Source organism: Tasmannia lanceolata, unplaced genomic scaffold, assembly GCF_043159265.1.
Source record: "Tasmannia lanceolata isolate RefF3 unplaced genomic scaffold, GAP_Taslan_0.1 ptg000012l, whole genome shotgun sequence".
Taxonomy (NCBI): Eukaryota; Viridiplantae; Streptophyta; class Magnoliopsida; order Canellales; family Winteraceae; genus Tasmannia; species Tasmannia lanceolata.
The window spans coordinates 44626406-44645512 of record NW_027518689.1 but is presented as its reverse complement, the minus strand read 5'-3'; the positions used below and the strand labels follow the sequence as shown (position 1 = coordinate 44645512).

General features: G+C 41.2%; 1 protein-coding gene across 5 annotated transcripts in view; it reads right to left on the bottom strand.

Annotated features, from left to right (window-relative positions):
• LOC143888340 (ARM repeat superfamily protein) overlaps positions 1 to 19107 on the bottom strand; it is a 99326-nt gene that overhangs the window by 39507 nt on the left and 40712 nt on the right. For all 5 annotated transcript variants that reach the window (XR_013254534.1, XM_077392725.1, XM_077392724.1 and 2 more), the window contains exon 16: positions 19008 to 19073. Coding sequence is in view for 4 of the 5 variants with exons in the window: in XM_077392725.1 (XP_077248840.1) it covers positions 19008 to 19073 (66 nt within the window). In the remaining variant the exon portion in view is untranslated. The remainder of the gene's footprint in view (positions 1 to 19007; positions 19074 to 19107) is intronic.

Below are 19107 nucleotides of genomic sequence, written 5' to 3'. Positions count from 1 at the left end.
CTTGATGGAATTGACAAGTAACTAGCACCAAGCTACCATTTTATGTGACCTGTGAATGGGAAAAAGGAATGAGGTTTTGGCTCTTCCTCTCGAGGTGTATGCCATGCTCTCATCCATGAAAGGAGGTGCTCATCAAAAGGGCACCACTTTGCTCTTGTAGCGGGGGGAAAAGTTGGTCAAAGGGAATCTATAGGCAAGATTAATGCATTGAAGGATGGAATTATGGTGGCCACACTTTCGAGAGCTGATCGTGAAGTGATAGGTATGTGGGGGTGAATGGGAGCTGAAGAAGCCATCTTTGCCACTGGTGGTGGACAATGAGCACTGTGTGATTACGATGGAGGGGATTCAAAATCTCATCATAAGGATGATGGTGAGGGAAAAAGGCAACCATATAAGCTCATTTGGAGGTTGTGCGATAGAGTGGTACCTATAAGCTCCTCTGAAAGAACATGGTAACTTTGCTCTTTGTACCGGGGGGAAAAGTTGCTCAAAGGGAATCTATAGGCATGAAGAATGGAATTATGGTGGCCACACTTTCGAGAGCTGATCGTGAAGTGATAGGTATGTGGGGGTGAATGGGAGCTGAAGAAGCCGTCTTTGCCACTGGTGGTGGACAATGAGCACTGTATGATTACGATGGAGGGGGATTCAAAATCTCATCATAAGGATGATGGTGAGGGAAAAAGGCAACTATCTAAGTTCATATGGAGGTAGTGCAATAGAGTGGTATCTATAAGCTCCTCTGAAAGAACATGGTCTGTGCCAAAAAGGTCACCATAAGTTCTGTTAAAGGTGATACGGTGGAAGACTTTTCGCTACCCCTCTAGAGAGAGAGAGAGCATGAGTTGGAAAGTTACTATAACCAAGGTTCTGAAAATCGGAATCGAATCGTAAATCGTAACAAGGTTTGAATCGTATCGAATCGTAAATCGGATCGTAAATAGTAAGATTTTTTCAGATTTATATGTAACAATGAGAAAAAATATAAAAAAGTCAAAAATAAGAATAAAATGAGTAGGTATCTATTTTCCATTCAAAACTATTAAATTAAATATAAATTTCCATGATTAGTAATCCAAAGCACAAACCTTATTCATCGTACAATAAATCACTAAACAAAGCACAAACTATATTCATCATACAATAAATCATCATAATATATGTCATAATAGTAAACAAAGCACATACCCAACTCTATAATAATCATAGTTCAATTAATCATCATACAAAGAAATGCCAGCAATAGACAAAACATATTGAAATCACAATTAGTTCCCAAAATCTAAAAAAAAAAGGATGGAATTGTAAAAATCGTAAAAAAAAATCGTAAAAATCGTACGATTCAAAGTCGAATCGTACTTAAATCATACGATTTTTATGAAAAATGACTCTTCCTTCCGATTTGAATCATTCAACCCACAATCCGATTTGAATCGTTTGAATCGTAAATCGTACGCTTTTAACAACAATAACTATAACCATGTTTCAGATACAAAGTCTATCACAAGTCTCTCTTTTGCCCTACCATGTCAATAGGAGGATATGTTTTCCCTTCAAGCCTCGTGCACGATGTTATTACCACCAAGTTAATGTAAAAAAAAAAAATCCTTGACTAAAATGATGCAGGAAAGAAAAAGGAAGATAAGAGAGAAATATTGGGAGAGAGTTAATCTTTAGATTAAAGCATCAAACAGATTTACAAAGGCTTATATACAATCATGAACCAAATTACTAAATTACCCTTAGAGAAGGTAGCAACGCAAAATGTAGCATATACATATTTCTTAACACTCCTTTGAAGCTGACATGCTTCCCTCAACATCTACAGCTTTTCCATCAGATCTCTATGATTATCACTAGCGGAACCTTTGGTGAATATATCTCCAACCTAATTTCTACATGAAAAAGAGGGAGGATCTCACAGCTCCCCACTCATATTCTAACAAAGTGATGGTCAATCTTCTTGTTTTATCTTGGCATGAAACTCCAAATACTGCGATACCTTGATAAAACTTTGATTATCATTGTAGAGTAGGACTGTTGACAATACATATTTGAATCTAAAGTAAAAGATGTCTCACCCAAGTCAGCTCTGAAGTAGTGGAAGCCATTGCTCAAAATCAAGGTTCTACATTGGACCTTTCAATTGTGCATTGATTTTGCTACTCCCAAAAAATAGTTTACTGATATGTAGAAGTGTGTAAAAGATTTTGTGTCTCGGTCTGCAACCCAATTTGCATCTTACAACTCCTAAACTCTGACTCCCTTGCTCTGACAAAGTCCATACAAAAGGCCATGAAATTCCCTCTAATGTATCATGACCCTCTATTTGTTTATAGACGTTCTTCCCCTGGACCATGTAGGAATTGGGAAACCTGATTAACAATGTATATGCCTCGTGAATATCAGGCTCTATAGAGCTCCCACCGCACTTTTATGAAAAAAAAAAAGAGGATCTTTCACCTTTTCTACTTCCTCACCACTCACCTTTCTATTATAAATTGCATCATCATCCCAGATACGAAATAATATCATTTGCATCATCATCCCAAAGACAAAATAATTTGAGATTCATCAATATATACTACAATAAGAACCCTACTACACGACTGGGTTTTTTAAAAGGCAATTATTAATAGATGCAGCCTATTCATCCCTCTTGTTTTAAGAAATTTGATCAGCCCATTCATCCCAGCTCTTGCACATTATAAGGAATCATCAAAAGTGCGTCTGGTGATAACACTACTTCAAAGTTCAAACTAACGATATGAAAGTCTATAGCTACTTGCGCAATGGAAGTACTTACTCTATTGGAAAGAACAACAGTATGAGACACGTACAAAGATTTCAGTTGAAGAACTCCCGCCATCAAGGCAATTATTATATTCAACATGGTCAAACAATTTCAAGCAGGGGAGTAAGATGGGGACCATCCTATGGGCCACATTCAAATTTTTAAGTGTCATTTAGGTGTCTATCCCCTAAGTTATAGGAAGGGTAGCACAACCGTCTTCGACCAATATCACTTGGTTTCTTTAAATTTTTAGGGCTTAAAATGGGCTTTTATTGCTGAAATCATAAATGATAAGGGCATTTAAGTCATTTGTAATTAATCACTTAAGCGGTTAAGTGACCACAAGGGCCCACATTGCAACATAGCATAGTCCTTGTAATTTTGGGATTAGATAGTCAATATAATGGGAGTTCCTAAGTCACAAGGAATTGACTAGGTCATTTGACAATTGTCTTGTGACAATTGGTAGAAAATAAGAGCCTTTTAGAGCGTTAAGAATTTCTATTAAGAAGAAAAGTCCACGGAAAAAAGAGAGCCTTAAGTTGATAGGAGTCCAAGTAGGGGTAGGAATCAAGGCTTATAACATGCCTTGGATGAGGATTAAGAGTCATAAACCTCCCCTAATTATAAATTTCATGGGTTAGAAATATCCATAAATTATAGATCCAATGGCCTTAGCTGGCCTATGGCGATAAGATTGAATAAAAAGAGTTTATACTCCCAAGCTTGATCGCCAACCATAGCTCTCTGTAATCTGGGAATCCCATATTCGCATCAATTTTCCTGGTAGCCTCAACCACAACAATGTCTGCGACCCCTTTGAACAACAACTATAGCTGGTTTTGTCGGTAGCCTCATCCATGACTACATCCCTGCCCTTTCCATGACCACGACCACGAATGAAGGAGCCACTAGTGTATAAAGCCTCAAAGATGTCAAGCGAAGAAGAACGTGATGTGGGAGGCCATGCGAATGCCTCGATGTCCAAGAGGGGACAATAATGTTGAAGAATGAGAACGAGTAGTTGAGAAAATGAGGGAAACACTGAATGCATGATGGACGTTGTTAAACAACCAATTACTCCAAAAGCTTAAGCTGTTGGAGAAGGCGTTATTTAATCTTTTATACTTTAACAGACGTGTTGAATATAACATATGCATCTCCAAATGCAGTATGGGTGGGATGTATTGTTGCATCATAGTAACCTGATCTAACAACCCCTTGATTTTAATTAGAAACCGCGAGATAAAAAGATCACCTTTTCTATGGTCTTGAAGCCCCATCTATAGTTGTATGGTGCAAGTTGTTGGGGAATCATGTAGGGTTTTCTAGAGATCTCGAAATAGAGCTCTCTCTTTCCAAATAGTGGAATAATCACTCCCACTTTTAATGTACTCAATGGAAGAAGATCAATTTCATTGAGATGTTAACGCATCCCCTCATCATGGGCTATGGTTAGAAGTTAGAACGTTGCCCTTCCAGAGAAAAATTTCATGAGAAAGCTTGATTGGTTTTTGTTTGGGAAGAGGAAAAACAGAGGAATGAAGACATGGGAATGAAAGAAATAGAGAAGGGAATGGGTACGATTTATGAAACTAGGAAAAGAAGAAAAGGAGAAGAAAATATTGAAAGGGAAGAGAACACACACACACACACACAGAGAGAGAGAGAGAGAGAGAATATGGAAGGAAAGGAGAACGAAATGAAAGGGGGGATAGAGGGAAGACGTTGGGGTTTGGGGTTTGAGATTTTTAAGGGAAGGGGGATAAAGACAGAATAAATGCAAAAAAGAGCCTAAATATAAGTTTAAGTGCTAATTTGAAACTTAAGTTACGAGAGTGGGCCCTCTTTTGTTATAACAATATACTTGTCGTGTGCTAACGAGAGCCTCAACGTAAGTAAGGTGCACAATAGCAAAGAACAGGAAGAAAAAGCATAAGGAAATTAAAAAAAGGGATTAAGGTTTTTGAGGTGATGAAAAACTTAGGAATAAATAATAATAAAAGACAGCTAGAAGAAAAAGATGTATTTAATAAAAAGGCGGGCCTTGGCGCAATGGAAAGGTTGCTCCATTGTGACCTGGTGGTCACGGGTTCGAGTCACGGAAACAGCCTCTCTTCAAAGCAGGGGTAAGGCTGCGTACATCTAGCCCTCCCCAGACCCTGAAATGGCGGGAGCCTCGTGCATGGGGCCGCCCTTTTTTTAATGAGAAAGAGAATGAGAAGATGTATGAGCTAGAAATGAGAATAAAAGGTGAACGGGTGAGTATTTTTGAAAGGTGGAGGGGATGGAAATCTTCAACAACAAGGATATGAAAGATTTATGAGAAAAGAACAAATCATCTCGGCCAAATCAAATCCTACTCGACTCGGCGCAATGCAGCCGAGTGCTCGATTGATGCGACCGAGTATTCGGTTAACGTGACCGAGTACTTAGTTGCCGCAATCGAGTAATTTGGAAAGCCAAATGATTTTTGGTTGACTTTTGTTAAAGTATAAAAGATAAATAACGCCTTTCTCCAAAAGCTTAAGCTTTTGGAGAAGTTGGTAAGTTAACATGGTATCAGAGCCAAAGGTCTCGAGTTCAAACCTCCCGTATAGCAAAAATCCACATGCGATGGTCAGCCCAAAGTGGGACCACATGTTCCACGTGTTTGCCAAGTGGGGCAAACGTGCGGGGGAGTGTTAAAGTATATAAGATAAATAAAGCCTTTCTCCAAAAGCTTAAGCTTTTGGAGAAGTTGGTAAGTTAACAACTTTGTAGGGCAAAATGCGGACTCGGATAAGAATGTGGCCAAGGTAAAAAGGACTCGACTTGGGTGAGCAAACGATGACACGGGGGAGTTTTGAAACTATGGTAACAAATACTACGACTCCAAATGCTCTCATAGCCCCATTCAAGTCAAAGAAGAAAAATACAAAGGTGTCGATTGGCTTTATGAAAATACCTTCCATGCGGATACAGAAAGATAAAATTCTAATGCAAGTCTTCCATGTCTTCTAAATATGAGTTAGAGAAGGAATCAAGCTTGAGAATGAGATGTGTGCACTTATAATAAGTGTTAACTTACCAACTTCTTCAAAAGTTTAAGCTGTTGGAGAAAGGCGTTATTTATCTTTTTATACTTTAACACTCCCCCACATGTGTGGCCCACTTGGCAAACACGTGGCACATGTGGTCCCACTTTGGGCCGACCATCGCATGTGGAATTTTGCTATCTAGGAGGTTTGAACTCGAGACCTTTGGCTTTGAAACCATGTTAACTTACCAACTTCTCCAAAAGCTTAAGAAAGGCGTTATTTATCTTTTTATACTTTAACAATAAGAACTGAAGGCGAAGAGAAAAAGCTTTTTGAAAGTTGGAGGGGATGGAGACCTTCAACAACAAGGATATGAGATCTAAGAAAAACGAATGTCTTTTAGCGAATGGATTGTAACAACGCCTACTCTAATATCATGTAAAAACGGCTTGAATCAAATAGTGTAGGGATGAGAAGATAAAAAGAAAAGAAAGAATTATGGGGGAGATAATCCTTTCAATTTCATAAAACAGATTAGTAATGACTTGTATGCAACCATGAACATTTGACTAACCCTCAATGAAGGGCTACACTGCAGACTGTAGCATATACATACCTAACAAGTATGGCGCCCCCAAATGCTCTCATAGCCGCATTTGAGGCAAAGAAGGAAAATGTGAAGCCATAAATTGGATTTAGAATAATCTATTTCATGAGGAGATTGAGGAGGCAGAATTTGAAGAAATCTTCCTAGTATTCTTTATCTGGCGTAAGGGAGGAATCAAGCCTGAGCTCGGAGGTAGAGGCTAGGAGGAGTTTGCAAATGTAGAGGGAGGAACTTGTTCCTAACAAAAAGAATGGTGAAGGTTAGAGACCTAACCAACTATCTTTAGGGAATTGCTTTTGTCTCCATTCACGAGGTGGCTGGTCTGACATATGACAGACCAGCCACGAAATGGCTTTTGCGATGGACCCTAGCAAATCCCTTGTCTTTAAGGTACCAATTTTAAGATCGCAACCAAGATTTTCTCAATAACTTGAGGAAGGTGCTTGGAAAAGTGACTGTCATTACAATGCAAATTCCTACAGGATTGTCAAATACTGGATGGGGTTCTCACTATAATTGAATGGCTTGAATTAATGAAACGGAAGAAAAGTTGGATGTCATTTGCAAGATAGATGTGGGAACATCCTAATACCATTTGGATTGGGGTTTGGAGTGAATGATTCTTATTCTTGGTACCTTATGGGCATAATGGGTCTTGAAGCAAGGTGGAGAAAGTTGATCCTCGCCTCAACATCCCCATTGTCCTCTACTTTTGTAAAATGAAGTGTGCTCGGATACTTATGCATACCATTGACAAGGTGATCCCTTCTCCCATTTTCATTCAATATAGTGGGAAACTTTTAATTTTCTAAAGGATTCATTAGCCGACCCCAACTAGTTTGGGACAAAGGCTTTGTTGAGTTGAGTTGAGTATAGTGGGAAACTCTTAGTAGGATGGTAAGTAAAAGCGAAGGAGAAGTTTGAACTTCGAACACAGGTTTCATAAACTCGCATACCTGTTCTTTTTAGTTTCCCTTGCAATTTGAGGATAACATTAAACTTTTATGAAAATTCAAAAGAGCAAACAAGGCACCTCAAGGGCATTCATAGATGGTTTAAGGCAGTCTCAAGATTGAAAGCTGATATGGGTAAAAGCACTATGGGTAGTATTAAGGAGGAGGAAGATTGTGGAGTTGACCTAGCGTTCATCTTTTATTAAGAATGGATGGAAAACAATTCTTTATCTTAGTCTACCTCATGCGTTGAACATTCCACCAAGGCTTTTGTGCAGATTTTGCTAAAGAGGGTAGAAAGGAAGTTGGCTTGGTGGAAAATGACCACTTACCATTGAAGGAGGATGACTTCCATAAAAGCATCATTGCCAAATATCCCAGCCTATCTTGCATCTCTCTCTAGAGTCCATTGGAAATGACAAAGAAGCTTGAATGGCGTTAGAAATGGGAGAGGGGTCCAAATCGAAGACTTGTGGAGGTATTTTCGTTATGGGAAGTGTAAAAAGTTGAATAACCTAGTGAAATGGGATAGTTATCTGATGCAGGAGCATTCCCTGGGCATTTTACGTCAGCCTCTATGTCTCCCTAGTGTTGGTTCTATTTCGGTTTCAGTAGTATTTGTCATGTGATGTCATGTTTGTATTTTCTTATTTTCATGTGACTCTTTAGTTGTCATTTGCTTACTAGGGTAGTTAAGCCATTTCATATTGTAATGGGCTAGTATATAAAGCCCCATGATCTCTCATTTTGGCACCTTTTGATGATTTCAAATTGCGAGAAATTTTCACCTCTATCCTTTTCTCTTTTTTGAGAAATTGAAATTACAAGCTATTGAATGTATTTTATTTTTTTCAATTTCTCTCTTCTTTTTCATCCCTTGTTGCATGCAAAGGTTATTGCCGACGATTCCGTTCTTGATCCGATCCCGAGTGTCCCCACGCTCAAAGTAATATCAAGATCCCTATCTTCTCCAAATATTTTATAAAAAAAAATTACAGATCTAGATCGACTTCCGTCGTTGCGCTCTACGTCAAATTGGTATCAGAGCAAGGTTCGTAGAAATTTCTTAATTTCTGCAATCCTTGGAGAAAATTGCAAAGAAAATTGTTAGATCTCAGCTAACAAGAACAGCTTCCTTACCGGTCACGGCAGAAAATTCCCGATCCATCTGTATTAATATCTACAAATAGTACCAAGAAGGCATTTTAAAACTGAACTACAGGTTGAAGCTAAAAGAAGCTTTCGTTTGAACTGATTCAGCCCAGCTTGTCCGACAAAAGGGCTATGAGCAATAAAGGAATTTAATCACTATCACCGCACTTAGGTTTTGTTTGTGCGAATGTAGAGAACTTCGCTTGAATCTTTAATCTGTGCCTGGTCCAAGTACAATTTCCAAGCCGAGCCGGCTGCAAGTTACTTAGCCAGAAATATTTCTTTGCTGAGTATTATGAAATTCAGCCCCTTACATGTGTGGAATCATTAGCTTCAGAATTGGATTACATGCTGCCTTGTAGAGTTCTCTCACACAACCGATGATATGCTTAAATTGAATCCAATCTTTGCTTGCTGTATTGTACGTTTGGGTGCTAGATTGAGTAGCTGCTAAACACTGGCTTGGAGCCAGTGCCCAGCTAACACAGTGACTACAAGCTTTGTCTTCTTTCTTCCAGCTCAGCCTTGTCTCAGTACTGAAATCTAATTGAGAGTTGTAGAGGGCTGGGATTTACGCCAACGGGAGAGCACAGTTCAGTTTGATTCTTGTGAAACCTAATTCCCTGGGACATCATTTAGCCACTATTTGTCTGCTGCAGCTCATGAAGGCCAAGCTTAGACCCAGAACTGTGATACTGGCAGTGCTCACCTCCAATAGAGAACAGTACGATTGGCCCTGGTTTCAGCAACTTATGAGTTCAACTCAATCAATTTTCTTGATGTGTAGTAGATGTGTGATCAGCACACATTGGAACTGACTTCATTGTTGGCGGTCAATCCTAGAATTTAGCGACGTTTTGAATTATATTTGTGGAGAATCTTGTGAGCAGGAGCTATAGAACTTAAAGACTGTTCAGAGCAGAAAGCTCATTCCTACCACACACGACAACACATTCTCTCCACAAAGCTCAGTAACTCTGAAATTTGGGGCAGCAGTTGATGCGTGTTTTATCCCAGAGTGATCAGTCACATGCTGAAATATTCTTTTGGGTGAGAAACTACGAAGAAGGACTACTCTGTCATTCACATTGGGATAGTTTCTTATATTCACAGTAATCTCTAGATTTGAAGAAACTCACAGCAGGCGGCAGCAGCAGCAAGTTGTTTTAGAAATCAGAATATTTTGACAGCCTTGTGAGCAACAACCATATGTGAGGACTGAGTTACGCTTGCACATGAGTTGGCCGACGAGCCAAGTTCCACTTGCCTCTACATCTATGGAGCCACCATTTGTTCCTCACATTTATGGCTAAAGTGATATGGAGACCAAGTGCTTGTAATGGGTCAACAGCCTTGATGCGTATCACAGATTCTATGGCTTCAATCATCGGAAGACATTATGGCGTGCCAGAGAGACTGTCAGACTGAGTGCTGCAGAGTCTATGTGGAGGCTCATAGAAAGAAAGCGATGTGAGTTGGGCAAACCTCCATTCCGCCGATGGGAGCATGTCCGTGATCGCTTGTTGAGGATTTATGCTCCGACAGAGTATCGACGACGACGTGATGGGGAGAGAGCCCAAAAGGACAGATGGGAAAAGTTCTTGGCACAGCATCGCCGAGAACGGGAGGCTCACCATAAACAGAAAGATAAATCTTGATTCCCTCACCATGCAGTTGCAGAGACTCGAGCGACATGCACATACATCTCCTTCTCCACCCCTAGAGGCCGATGATGAGGCTAGCGAACAAGAAGAGGAGGAAGAGATGATGGTTGAGTCAGAAGAGGTTGTTGGACCCATCATTTTAGATCCAGACGTGATGGTGACGTGCTTGACACCCGTGTTGTTGTTGATACTAGTAGTGATCTTGTTGTCCTTGATAACGAGGCCGTCAATGATGATGATATTGAGCTTACGACAGAGCACACTGAGACAAAGTCTATCACACCATTAGTGAGCACAGTTGAAGATGAGGAGCAGACACACATAGACAATACATATGACATTACCTTTGCCGCATGCACAGATAAAGTCTTGGCAGATGTTGTTCATATTGAGAGGGTGCTGCTTATAGTCGTTGTTGCAAGAGAGATTAGAGAGAAAGAGAAAAGTGAGATGGGCATCTCCCCCTCACTCATTTATTAATAATAATGAAAAGAGAAGTACAATGACCAAACTGCCCATAGACTTATAGGCTTATTCTAACACTCCCCCTCAAGCTGGAATGTATAAATCATACATTCCTAGCTTGTTACATATATCGCTCAGCTTGGATTTATTCAATGGCTTTGTAAACATATCTGCCAACTGTTCTACAGAACGAGTGAATACAGTGCGTATCTCCCCTTTCTGAATCCTCTGACGAATGAAATGACAGTCGACTTCGATATGTTTAGTTCTCTCATGGAAGACAGGATTTGTCGCAATATAGATGGCTGCCCTGTTATCACAATATAACTGTGAAGGAGAGGGAAACCCAATACCAATCTCAGTTAAGAGTGACCATATAACTGTGAAGGAGAGGGAAACCCAATACCAATCTCAGTTAAGAGTCACCTCAACCAAATAATATCAGCCGTAGTATGCGCCATGGCTCTATATTCTCCCTCTGCACTTGATTTCGCAATGACGTCATGTTTCTTACTTTTCCATGAAACCAGGTTTCCTCCAACAAAGGTACAATACCCAGTAGTCGATCTCCTATCAGCAGGAGATCCAGCCCAATCAACATCTGAGAACCCCTCAATCTGTGTATGACCATGCCGTTTAAATGTTAATCCTTTCCCTGGAGCACCCTTCAGATACTTGAGAATTTGAACCATTGCGTTCCAATGAGATGTGCGAGGAGAGGTCTTGTACTGGCTAACTACCCCAACGGCATAGGATATATCAGGACGAGTAACAGTAAGGTATATGAGCTTGCACACAAGTCTTCTATACCTACCTGATCTTTCAACAAATCACCCTCTTCTGGAACCAGTTTCACATTTGGATCCATAGGTGCAGCTACTGGTTTCACACCAAGATTTCCTGTCTCTTCTAGCAAATCAAGAACATACTTCCTATGAGATAGAGATAAACCACGAGAGGAGTACGCAACTTCTATCCCAAGAAAGTATCTGAGACGTCCCAAGTCCTTTGTTGCAAATTCTTTTTGTAAGAAATCTTTCAATTTTTGAATTCCCCCTGAGTCACTGCCTGTAATAATGATGTCAACGACGTATACAATTAACATAATGTATCCTGCTGAGAATTGATAGCTAAATACTGAGTGATCTACAGCACACTGTTTGAGACCAAACCTAATAAATGCCTCACTAAATCTGCCAAACCAAGCACGTGGTGACAGCTTTAACCCATAAATCGTTTTTCTGAGGCAACAGACAGATGAAGCAACTCCCCCTAAGCAACATAACCTGGCGGTTGCTCCATACACACCTCTTCAAGGAGGTCGCCATGCAGAAAGGCGTTTTTCACATCTAACTGGTGAAGAGGCCAACCATTATTAACGGCGAGGGACAGTAGAACACTGACAGAAGGTATCTTCGCAACTGGAGAAAACGTCTCATGGTAGTCTACACCGAATGTCTGAGTGTAACCCTTTGCCACCAGACGTGCCTTCAGTCGATCAACCGTGCCATCAGGAAGATACTTAATGGAGAATACCCATCGGTAGCCAACTGGTCGACCGCCTGCAGAGAGAGAGACAAGATCCCATGTGTTGTTGGACTGAAGAGCGTCCATTTCAAGGTCCATTGCAGCTTGCCGGCCTGGGTGTAGCAGAGCCTCATCCAAAGACTGTGGTAACACAGCAGAAGACATAGACAAGACAAAAATTTTGAAAGGGAGAGTTAGACGATCATAAGAAACGAAATTAGAAAGCGGGTAAGCAGTAGAATGGGAACGAGTACGGGAAGCAATAAGAGAGTCAGATACCTGATGAAGGCGTAAGAAGATCTCTGCTTGTGAGGATGATTTCTCGGTGTGCGAGGGACGGGCCTGCTGTGGACGACGTTTATATTGGACTGTAGTAGGTGGACGATCCACTCTGGGAGCACACGAGTCGACCTGTCCAGGAGGGCAAGCAGGAGGAAGTGCAATAGGAGAAGAAGGAATGGGAGAAAGCTCAGGAAGAGAAATAGTCACCTCAGGTTCTGATCTGACATTGGAAGGACCAGAGGAAGAGCCAAAGAATGGTTCTGATTCGAAAAATGTGACGTCAGCTAATACATACCATCGACGTGGACGTGGACTGCAGCAACGGTATCCTTTCTGGATGCGAGAGTAACCCAGAAAAACACACCGTTCTGAACGAAGATCCAGCTTATCACGGCCAAGACCCAAAGGATGAATAAAGCATACGCAGCTAAAGACACGCGGCGGAAGTGGGAATGGGTCCTAATGTGGATAAACTATGTGAAATGGAGAATCACCACGAAGCACCGAAGACGGAAGACGGTTGGACAGGAAACAAGTAGTGAGAATGGCGTCAGACCAAAAAGATTTAGGAACCTGCATCTGAAAGAGAAGAGTGAGAGCCACCTCAAGTAGATATCGCAGTTTCCTTTCAGCGACGCCATTCTGCTGCGAAGTGTATGCACAGGATGATTGATGAAGGATGGCATGAGAAGAGAGATAGTCCAGAAAGCCATCAGTAGTAGAGAAAAACTGACGAGAATTATCAGTACGCAGGCATTTAAGATTAGTACTAAATTGATTTTTTATTTCAGCATGAAAATTTTTTAAAGTAGAGAAGACCTAAGAGCGGTCTTTCAGAAGATACAACCAAGTCATGCATGAGTAATCATCAATAAAAACCACAAAGAACTGGAATCCATTATTTGACGCGACCCGAGAAGGACCCCATACATCGCAATAAACTAACTGAAATAAACTATCAACCCTAATAACGACTCGGGAAGGGAAAGACACTCTATGATGCTTCCCGAGTTCACAAGACTGACAATGAAAATGAGAAATAGAGCTAGGAACTAAAGATGTCTGCCAGAGACGCTGAAGGGAGGGGTAACCCAGTCAATAGTGCCACTGAAAGGCATCCACGGAACTGTGTAAGATTCACGAAGAAGGGTTGCAGTCAAGACGGTACAGGCCATCCACCTCACAACTAGATCCAATCGCCCTCCCAGTCGAAAGATCGTGAAAAAGACAGTAAGAAGGATAAAATGAGATAGAGCATGACAGATTTTTCGTAATTTGGCTAACAGATAATAAACTAAAATGAGACTTAAGCCCCACACAAAACTGCAGATAGAGGGAGATTAGGTGAAGGACAGGAGGTACCAATACCAGTAATAGGTATAGTGGAACCATCAGCTAAAGTTATGGACTGAAAATCAAATGGAAATAAGCAAAAAGAAGAGAGCTGTGATGAGTTACCAGTCATGGTTTGACGCTCCAGAGTCAATAATCCAGGACCCAGAGCTAGAGAGTAATGTAGTAGGTGAACTACCTGGCTGGGCAAAGCCTGGAGTGGGCTGAGAGGCACTCTGTCGAAGACGCTGTAACTCCTCATAGTCGGCCCTTGTAAAAGAGAATGAGTCATCAGCATGAGAGGAGACAAGAGGAGAGACTACGGTGTCAGAGCGACCAGAAGCACTGAGGTGAGCTGATCTGGGCAAGCGAAGCTCTGGATGCAAGGTATAACAGGTCTCAATGACCTGCCCATCGCGTTGACAGTGGGTGCAATAAGGACGACCACGGCCACTCCCAACACGGCCACCGCGTCCACGAGCCCGGGAAAAGGAACCACTACCTAGGGAAGGACGAGTACCACCACCTCCATCATATGCGGCCAGAGCTGAACTATCAAAAGTAGGGCGGGAGGGAGTCTCGCCAGCAACGCACTGTTGAGCGTGGAAGTAGACCTCGCGCAACGAAGGAATGTCGTCATAACCAAGAATCTGATGGCGCATGTGTGTAAACTCTGGGCCTAGGCTCTCAAGGTAGTGTACCACTCGAGTCTGTTCCCGTTGACACCGAAGAACATGAACATCAAAGGTGAGTGGCATGAAGACATCAAGCTGCTGACACAAGGAAATGAGCTTCCCATAATGGGCCTCAAGAAACATGTCACCACAGCGGAGCCACATCCACTCAGAGTAAGTAGAGCGTATGCGAGTTAGGTTCTCAGCCCAGAATACGTCACTGCAGTGTGATCTCAGACCTCCTTCGCAATCAGAAGAAGAATCAGAGTAGAATAAATGTCAAGGGTCATACTCTTCCATAGGAGACTCTGAATCAGCGCATCTTCCTGTTCCCAACGGGTATACATAGGATCCTTAGGTGAAGGAGGATCCTCACGAAGAAAGCGTACTTTACCCCGGCCAAGAAGGTATGTCTCAATCGCAACCTTCCAGGGTAGGTAGTTGGTTCCATCAAACTTGGCAATATTCAACTGTGGATAGGAATTGTCCACAGGTGCCAACTGAGAAGACGAAGAAGAAGAGACCGAGGGTGTGGTAGAGACACGGACCTCAGTGGTCATGCCAATAGAAGAATGAACAATGGTGGGAGGATCCATAATAACAACGAATCTAGAGAACTAGAGAAACCACTACCCACAGGAAAACAAAAGGAGTTAAGAGACGAATAGATAGAACCAACTAATCAAGAGAGATGGTCATATGACACTTTCCTAAATGAAGGACAAGAATATAGAAAAACCCATCAAGGAACAGGAATCCCAAGTGTGAGTACCGATCAAGAACCAGGAAGTCTTTAGCGCATAGTTTTGGGGATGTGGAAAGGCTACCTGCAAACCCAATAATTGATGGGCCAGGAAAACAAATTTCTAAGGGGGGGGGGGGGGGGGTCAGGATGGTGGAGAAAAAATTCCCAGAAAGTGATTTGGGGGGGCAAATCCAAATTCTAGGAATAACTTTTCTGCCGTGGAAAACAAATCTCGGAAAAATTTGGGGGCGTGCAGGATGTACACGAGGGTGAGAGATCGCGGCCAAGGAAGGTGGGTCGCGTAGTTTTCTGGGGGCTGGGAAGTGTTGTAGGAGGGAGAGGGACGTCTAGATGGGGTGGAGGGGGTTGTGTGGCCGTAGGAGAAGGGGGAGGGGAGGCCTAGTGGGTTAGGTTTTCAGGGGCGTGGGGGTGGGGGGATGCACAGAGAGGCGTGGGCGTGGGGGGATGTTAGGATTGGGATGAGGGTTAGGATTAGGGTTAGGGTTTTCGGGGAGGCTGCGGAGATGGAGGCTACGGAGTTTCCCTAGGGATCAGAAACCCTAGGGCTCTAATACCATGTTGCAAGAGAGATTAGAGAGAAAGAGAAAAGTGAGTTGGGCATCTCCCCCTCACTCATTTATTAATAATAATGAAAAGAGAAGTACAATGACCAAACTGCCCATAGACTTATAGGCTTATTCTAACAGTCGTTACACACGATATTGGTGGGATTACAGCTGGTTTTCATGACGGACCACTATACCACAGCCACTCTCAGCATATGCATTTTTGATATGGACTCCTAACCTTCTTGCCCGCCGCATTTGCAAGGATGATCCATTCTTGATGAGATGCATGGGGGGGATTGACTTTTATGAATTACTACTCTCCCTAAGAGAGTTGATCATCTATATTTTTGACCCCGGCGGAGCCCTTCCACTACAAGGCTGATGGATACTCGAGGACGAGTTTTTTCAAGAAGGGGAGTTTGATGCTGGGCATTTTACGTCAGCCTCTATGTCTCCCTAGTGTTGGTTCTATTTCGGTTTCAGTAGTATTAGTCATGTGATGTCATGTTTGTATTTTATTATTTTCATGTGTCTTTAGTTGTCATTTGCTTACTAGGGGTAGTTAAGTCATTTCATATAAAACTCCATGATCTCTCATTTTGGCACCTTTTGATGATTTGAAATTGAGAGAGAAATTTTCTCCTCTATCCTTCTCTTTATTGAGAAATTGAAATTACAAGCTATTGAATGTATTTTTTTTTTTCCAATTTCTCTCATCTCTTTCATCCCTTGTTGCATGCAAGGGTTATTGCAGACAATTCCGTTCTTGATCCGATCCCGAGTGTCCCCACGCTCAAAGTAAGATTAAGATCCCTATCTTCTCCAAATATTAAAAAAATAAGTTACATATCTAGATCGACTTCCGTCGTTGCGCTCTACATCACCATCCAAATTTGAGAAATGTCGAGGTATTTTCTTAGGTATACACTAAAGTGATAAAGCACTTTCGTTAAGTGTGTTAGGGACTTGGAGAAGAAAAAAGACAACCTTTGGAGGTTGGTTATCATTAGAGAATATGGGGAGGAAAGGAGGGATTGCAATGAATAAGTAGGAGCATAGCTATTAAGCTGGGATTTGGAAATAAATCAGCAAAGCAAATGTTCAAAAAATTAGGGAAAAGTTATGGGGAAGATTGAGAAAAACATCAGCTCTCCAGTTACTGAGTCAACTCGTCTTTACATAAAACATGGTCAAAATATGAGAAGACACGATTTTATCTAAAAAAATTGACTTGACTGAGTTTCTTGGAGTTTTTTAATGACTTACCGAATAACAGAAAATAGGAGTCAAGATTGTTTTCTTTATTTTTTTAATGCAATTTGGACGGTAGACTCATGACAGACGACTCCTCGAGGGTATTCAAGCCATTTACATGCTATTTGAGTGCATCGTATTAGGGTTCTCTTCTAATGGATATCGTGAGGGTTACTATTATGGTGATTGAAGGGCTTCTTCTCCGTGAACACCCGTCTTATCCAACCAACCCTAGCGAGAGAACAGGCAAGCGTATTTACAAACTATCTTTTATTCTCCTCCTTTCAAGTGATGCCTCCGTTCTAAAAGGCGGCCGCCTAGGCGCCACTTTGGCGCTGGGCGCAGAAAAAACGCACCGCCCAGGCCCTGGACGTTTAAAAAAGCGATCTCACCACCTGGGCATTATTAGGCGGCCGCCAAGGCGATGAGGCGACGCCTGGACGCTGAGCGTGGGCCTGGGCTGGGCTGGGCGGGTTTGAAGACTCAGATGAAGATAGAGCCTTGGTCTTGGAAGGAGAGGACAATGATTGGTGAAGACTGAAGAAGTGCTTGGATTTTAATCTTTTTTTTGTCATGGATTTGTGTTGTATTGTTAAATACTTAAATTATTAAGTACTTTATGCTTAATTTCTTATTATGTTTTTGACTTTTTGTTATTATTTAATGTTTAGTGCTTGTGCATAAAATGGTTTGGATTGTTATGTATTCAAGTATTAAAATTTTATATGAAAAAATGCAAGATATTATGAAAATATATTAATATCTAAAAAAAATGAAAAACGTCTCGGCGCCGCCGGGGCACTGGGAGGTCAGTCAGCCGCCCAGCGCTTTCTAGAACACTGGGATGCCCTATTCTTCTCTTTCCTCGTCTTCTTATTCCTTAAGCCTTTTGGCTCTTTCTTTCTTTCATTTCCTTTTTTTTCTATTCCTCCTTTCTCTTTGTTTTCGCTTCTCCTTTTTTTCCTTCTTCCTCCGCTTCTTCCATGATATAATTCTTTTCTTTTCCTTCTTTCGTTGCTCGTACCACTTGGTTCTCGATATGATTCTTTTCTTTTCCTCCTTTTGTACCTCTCTCTCTCTCTCTCTCTCTCTCTCTCTCTCTCTCTCACACACACACACAATCAAACAAACTCTATGTGTGCATTTGAAAGGGTTTTTATTCATTTTTCCCTCTTCAATGTTGTAGCTATACTTTTCGAGGTTGTATCTTTCTTCATGTTATCTAAGGGACCAGTCTTTACAATATGCATTTTGAATTTCTATGCAAAAAAATTTGATGTATTGATTTGGAAGTTACGAATTAACCAAGTTGTGCTTGTTCACATATCAAGTTCATTTTTATTAATTTTATTGGCAATAAAATTTATCAGCATTTTTATATAATTTTTCTTTCCAAGTCCTGACTTTTCCAACCTTGGTATTTCAAATTCATGTTTTTTGGAGAAGCCAACGACGTGGTTGATGCATTACCAAGGACAGTGCACATAGGACTGTTCTACCCATGGCCCAATCTTTGCCCCTTTGTAATTATGTTTTTCAGTGCTTTTATAATGAAGTCTTGTTATGTTTCGAAAGAAAAAAATATGTAAACAACTGGTGAGTAGTTAAATCTGTGATGTGCTAATGGCAAGATAAAAACAAATAAAGATAGTTGATGGAAAGGAGCGGAGCTAGCCTGAAGGTGCAAATAGAAAATAAAGTTGCTCAATCAAACTCTTGCATAGGACTAAATTTGAATTCAACTGAGAATCAAGGTTTAAAATTTTGATTTCGGTTTCGGACCTAGCCGAAATTGGGTAAAAAAATTTTGGCCGAAACTTCAGAAAAAAATTTAAAAATTACATTTCTTCAAAATTCCAGCCGAAATTTTGGATTTTGGTTTCGGTCCCAACCGAAATCCGAAATTTCGGTATTTCTGCTGAAATTTAAAACCATGCAGAGAATAATTTCATTACCCAACACTGACCTGTAGTCTACAAGAGGTGCTGCATCCAGAACCATCATCAGGGTCAGTCTGCTCGTGAGATTGCACCTATACATACTAAATTGTTAGTTTTATTAAGCCA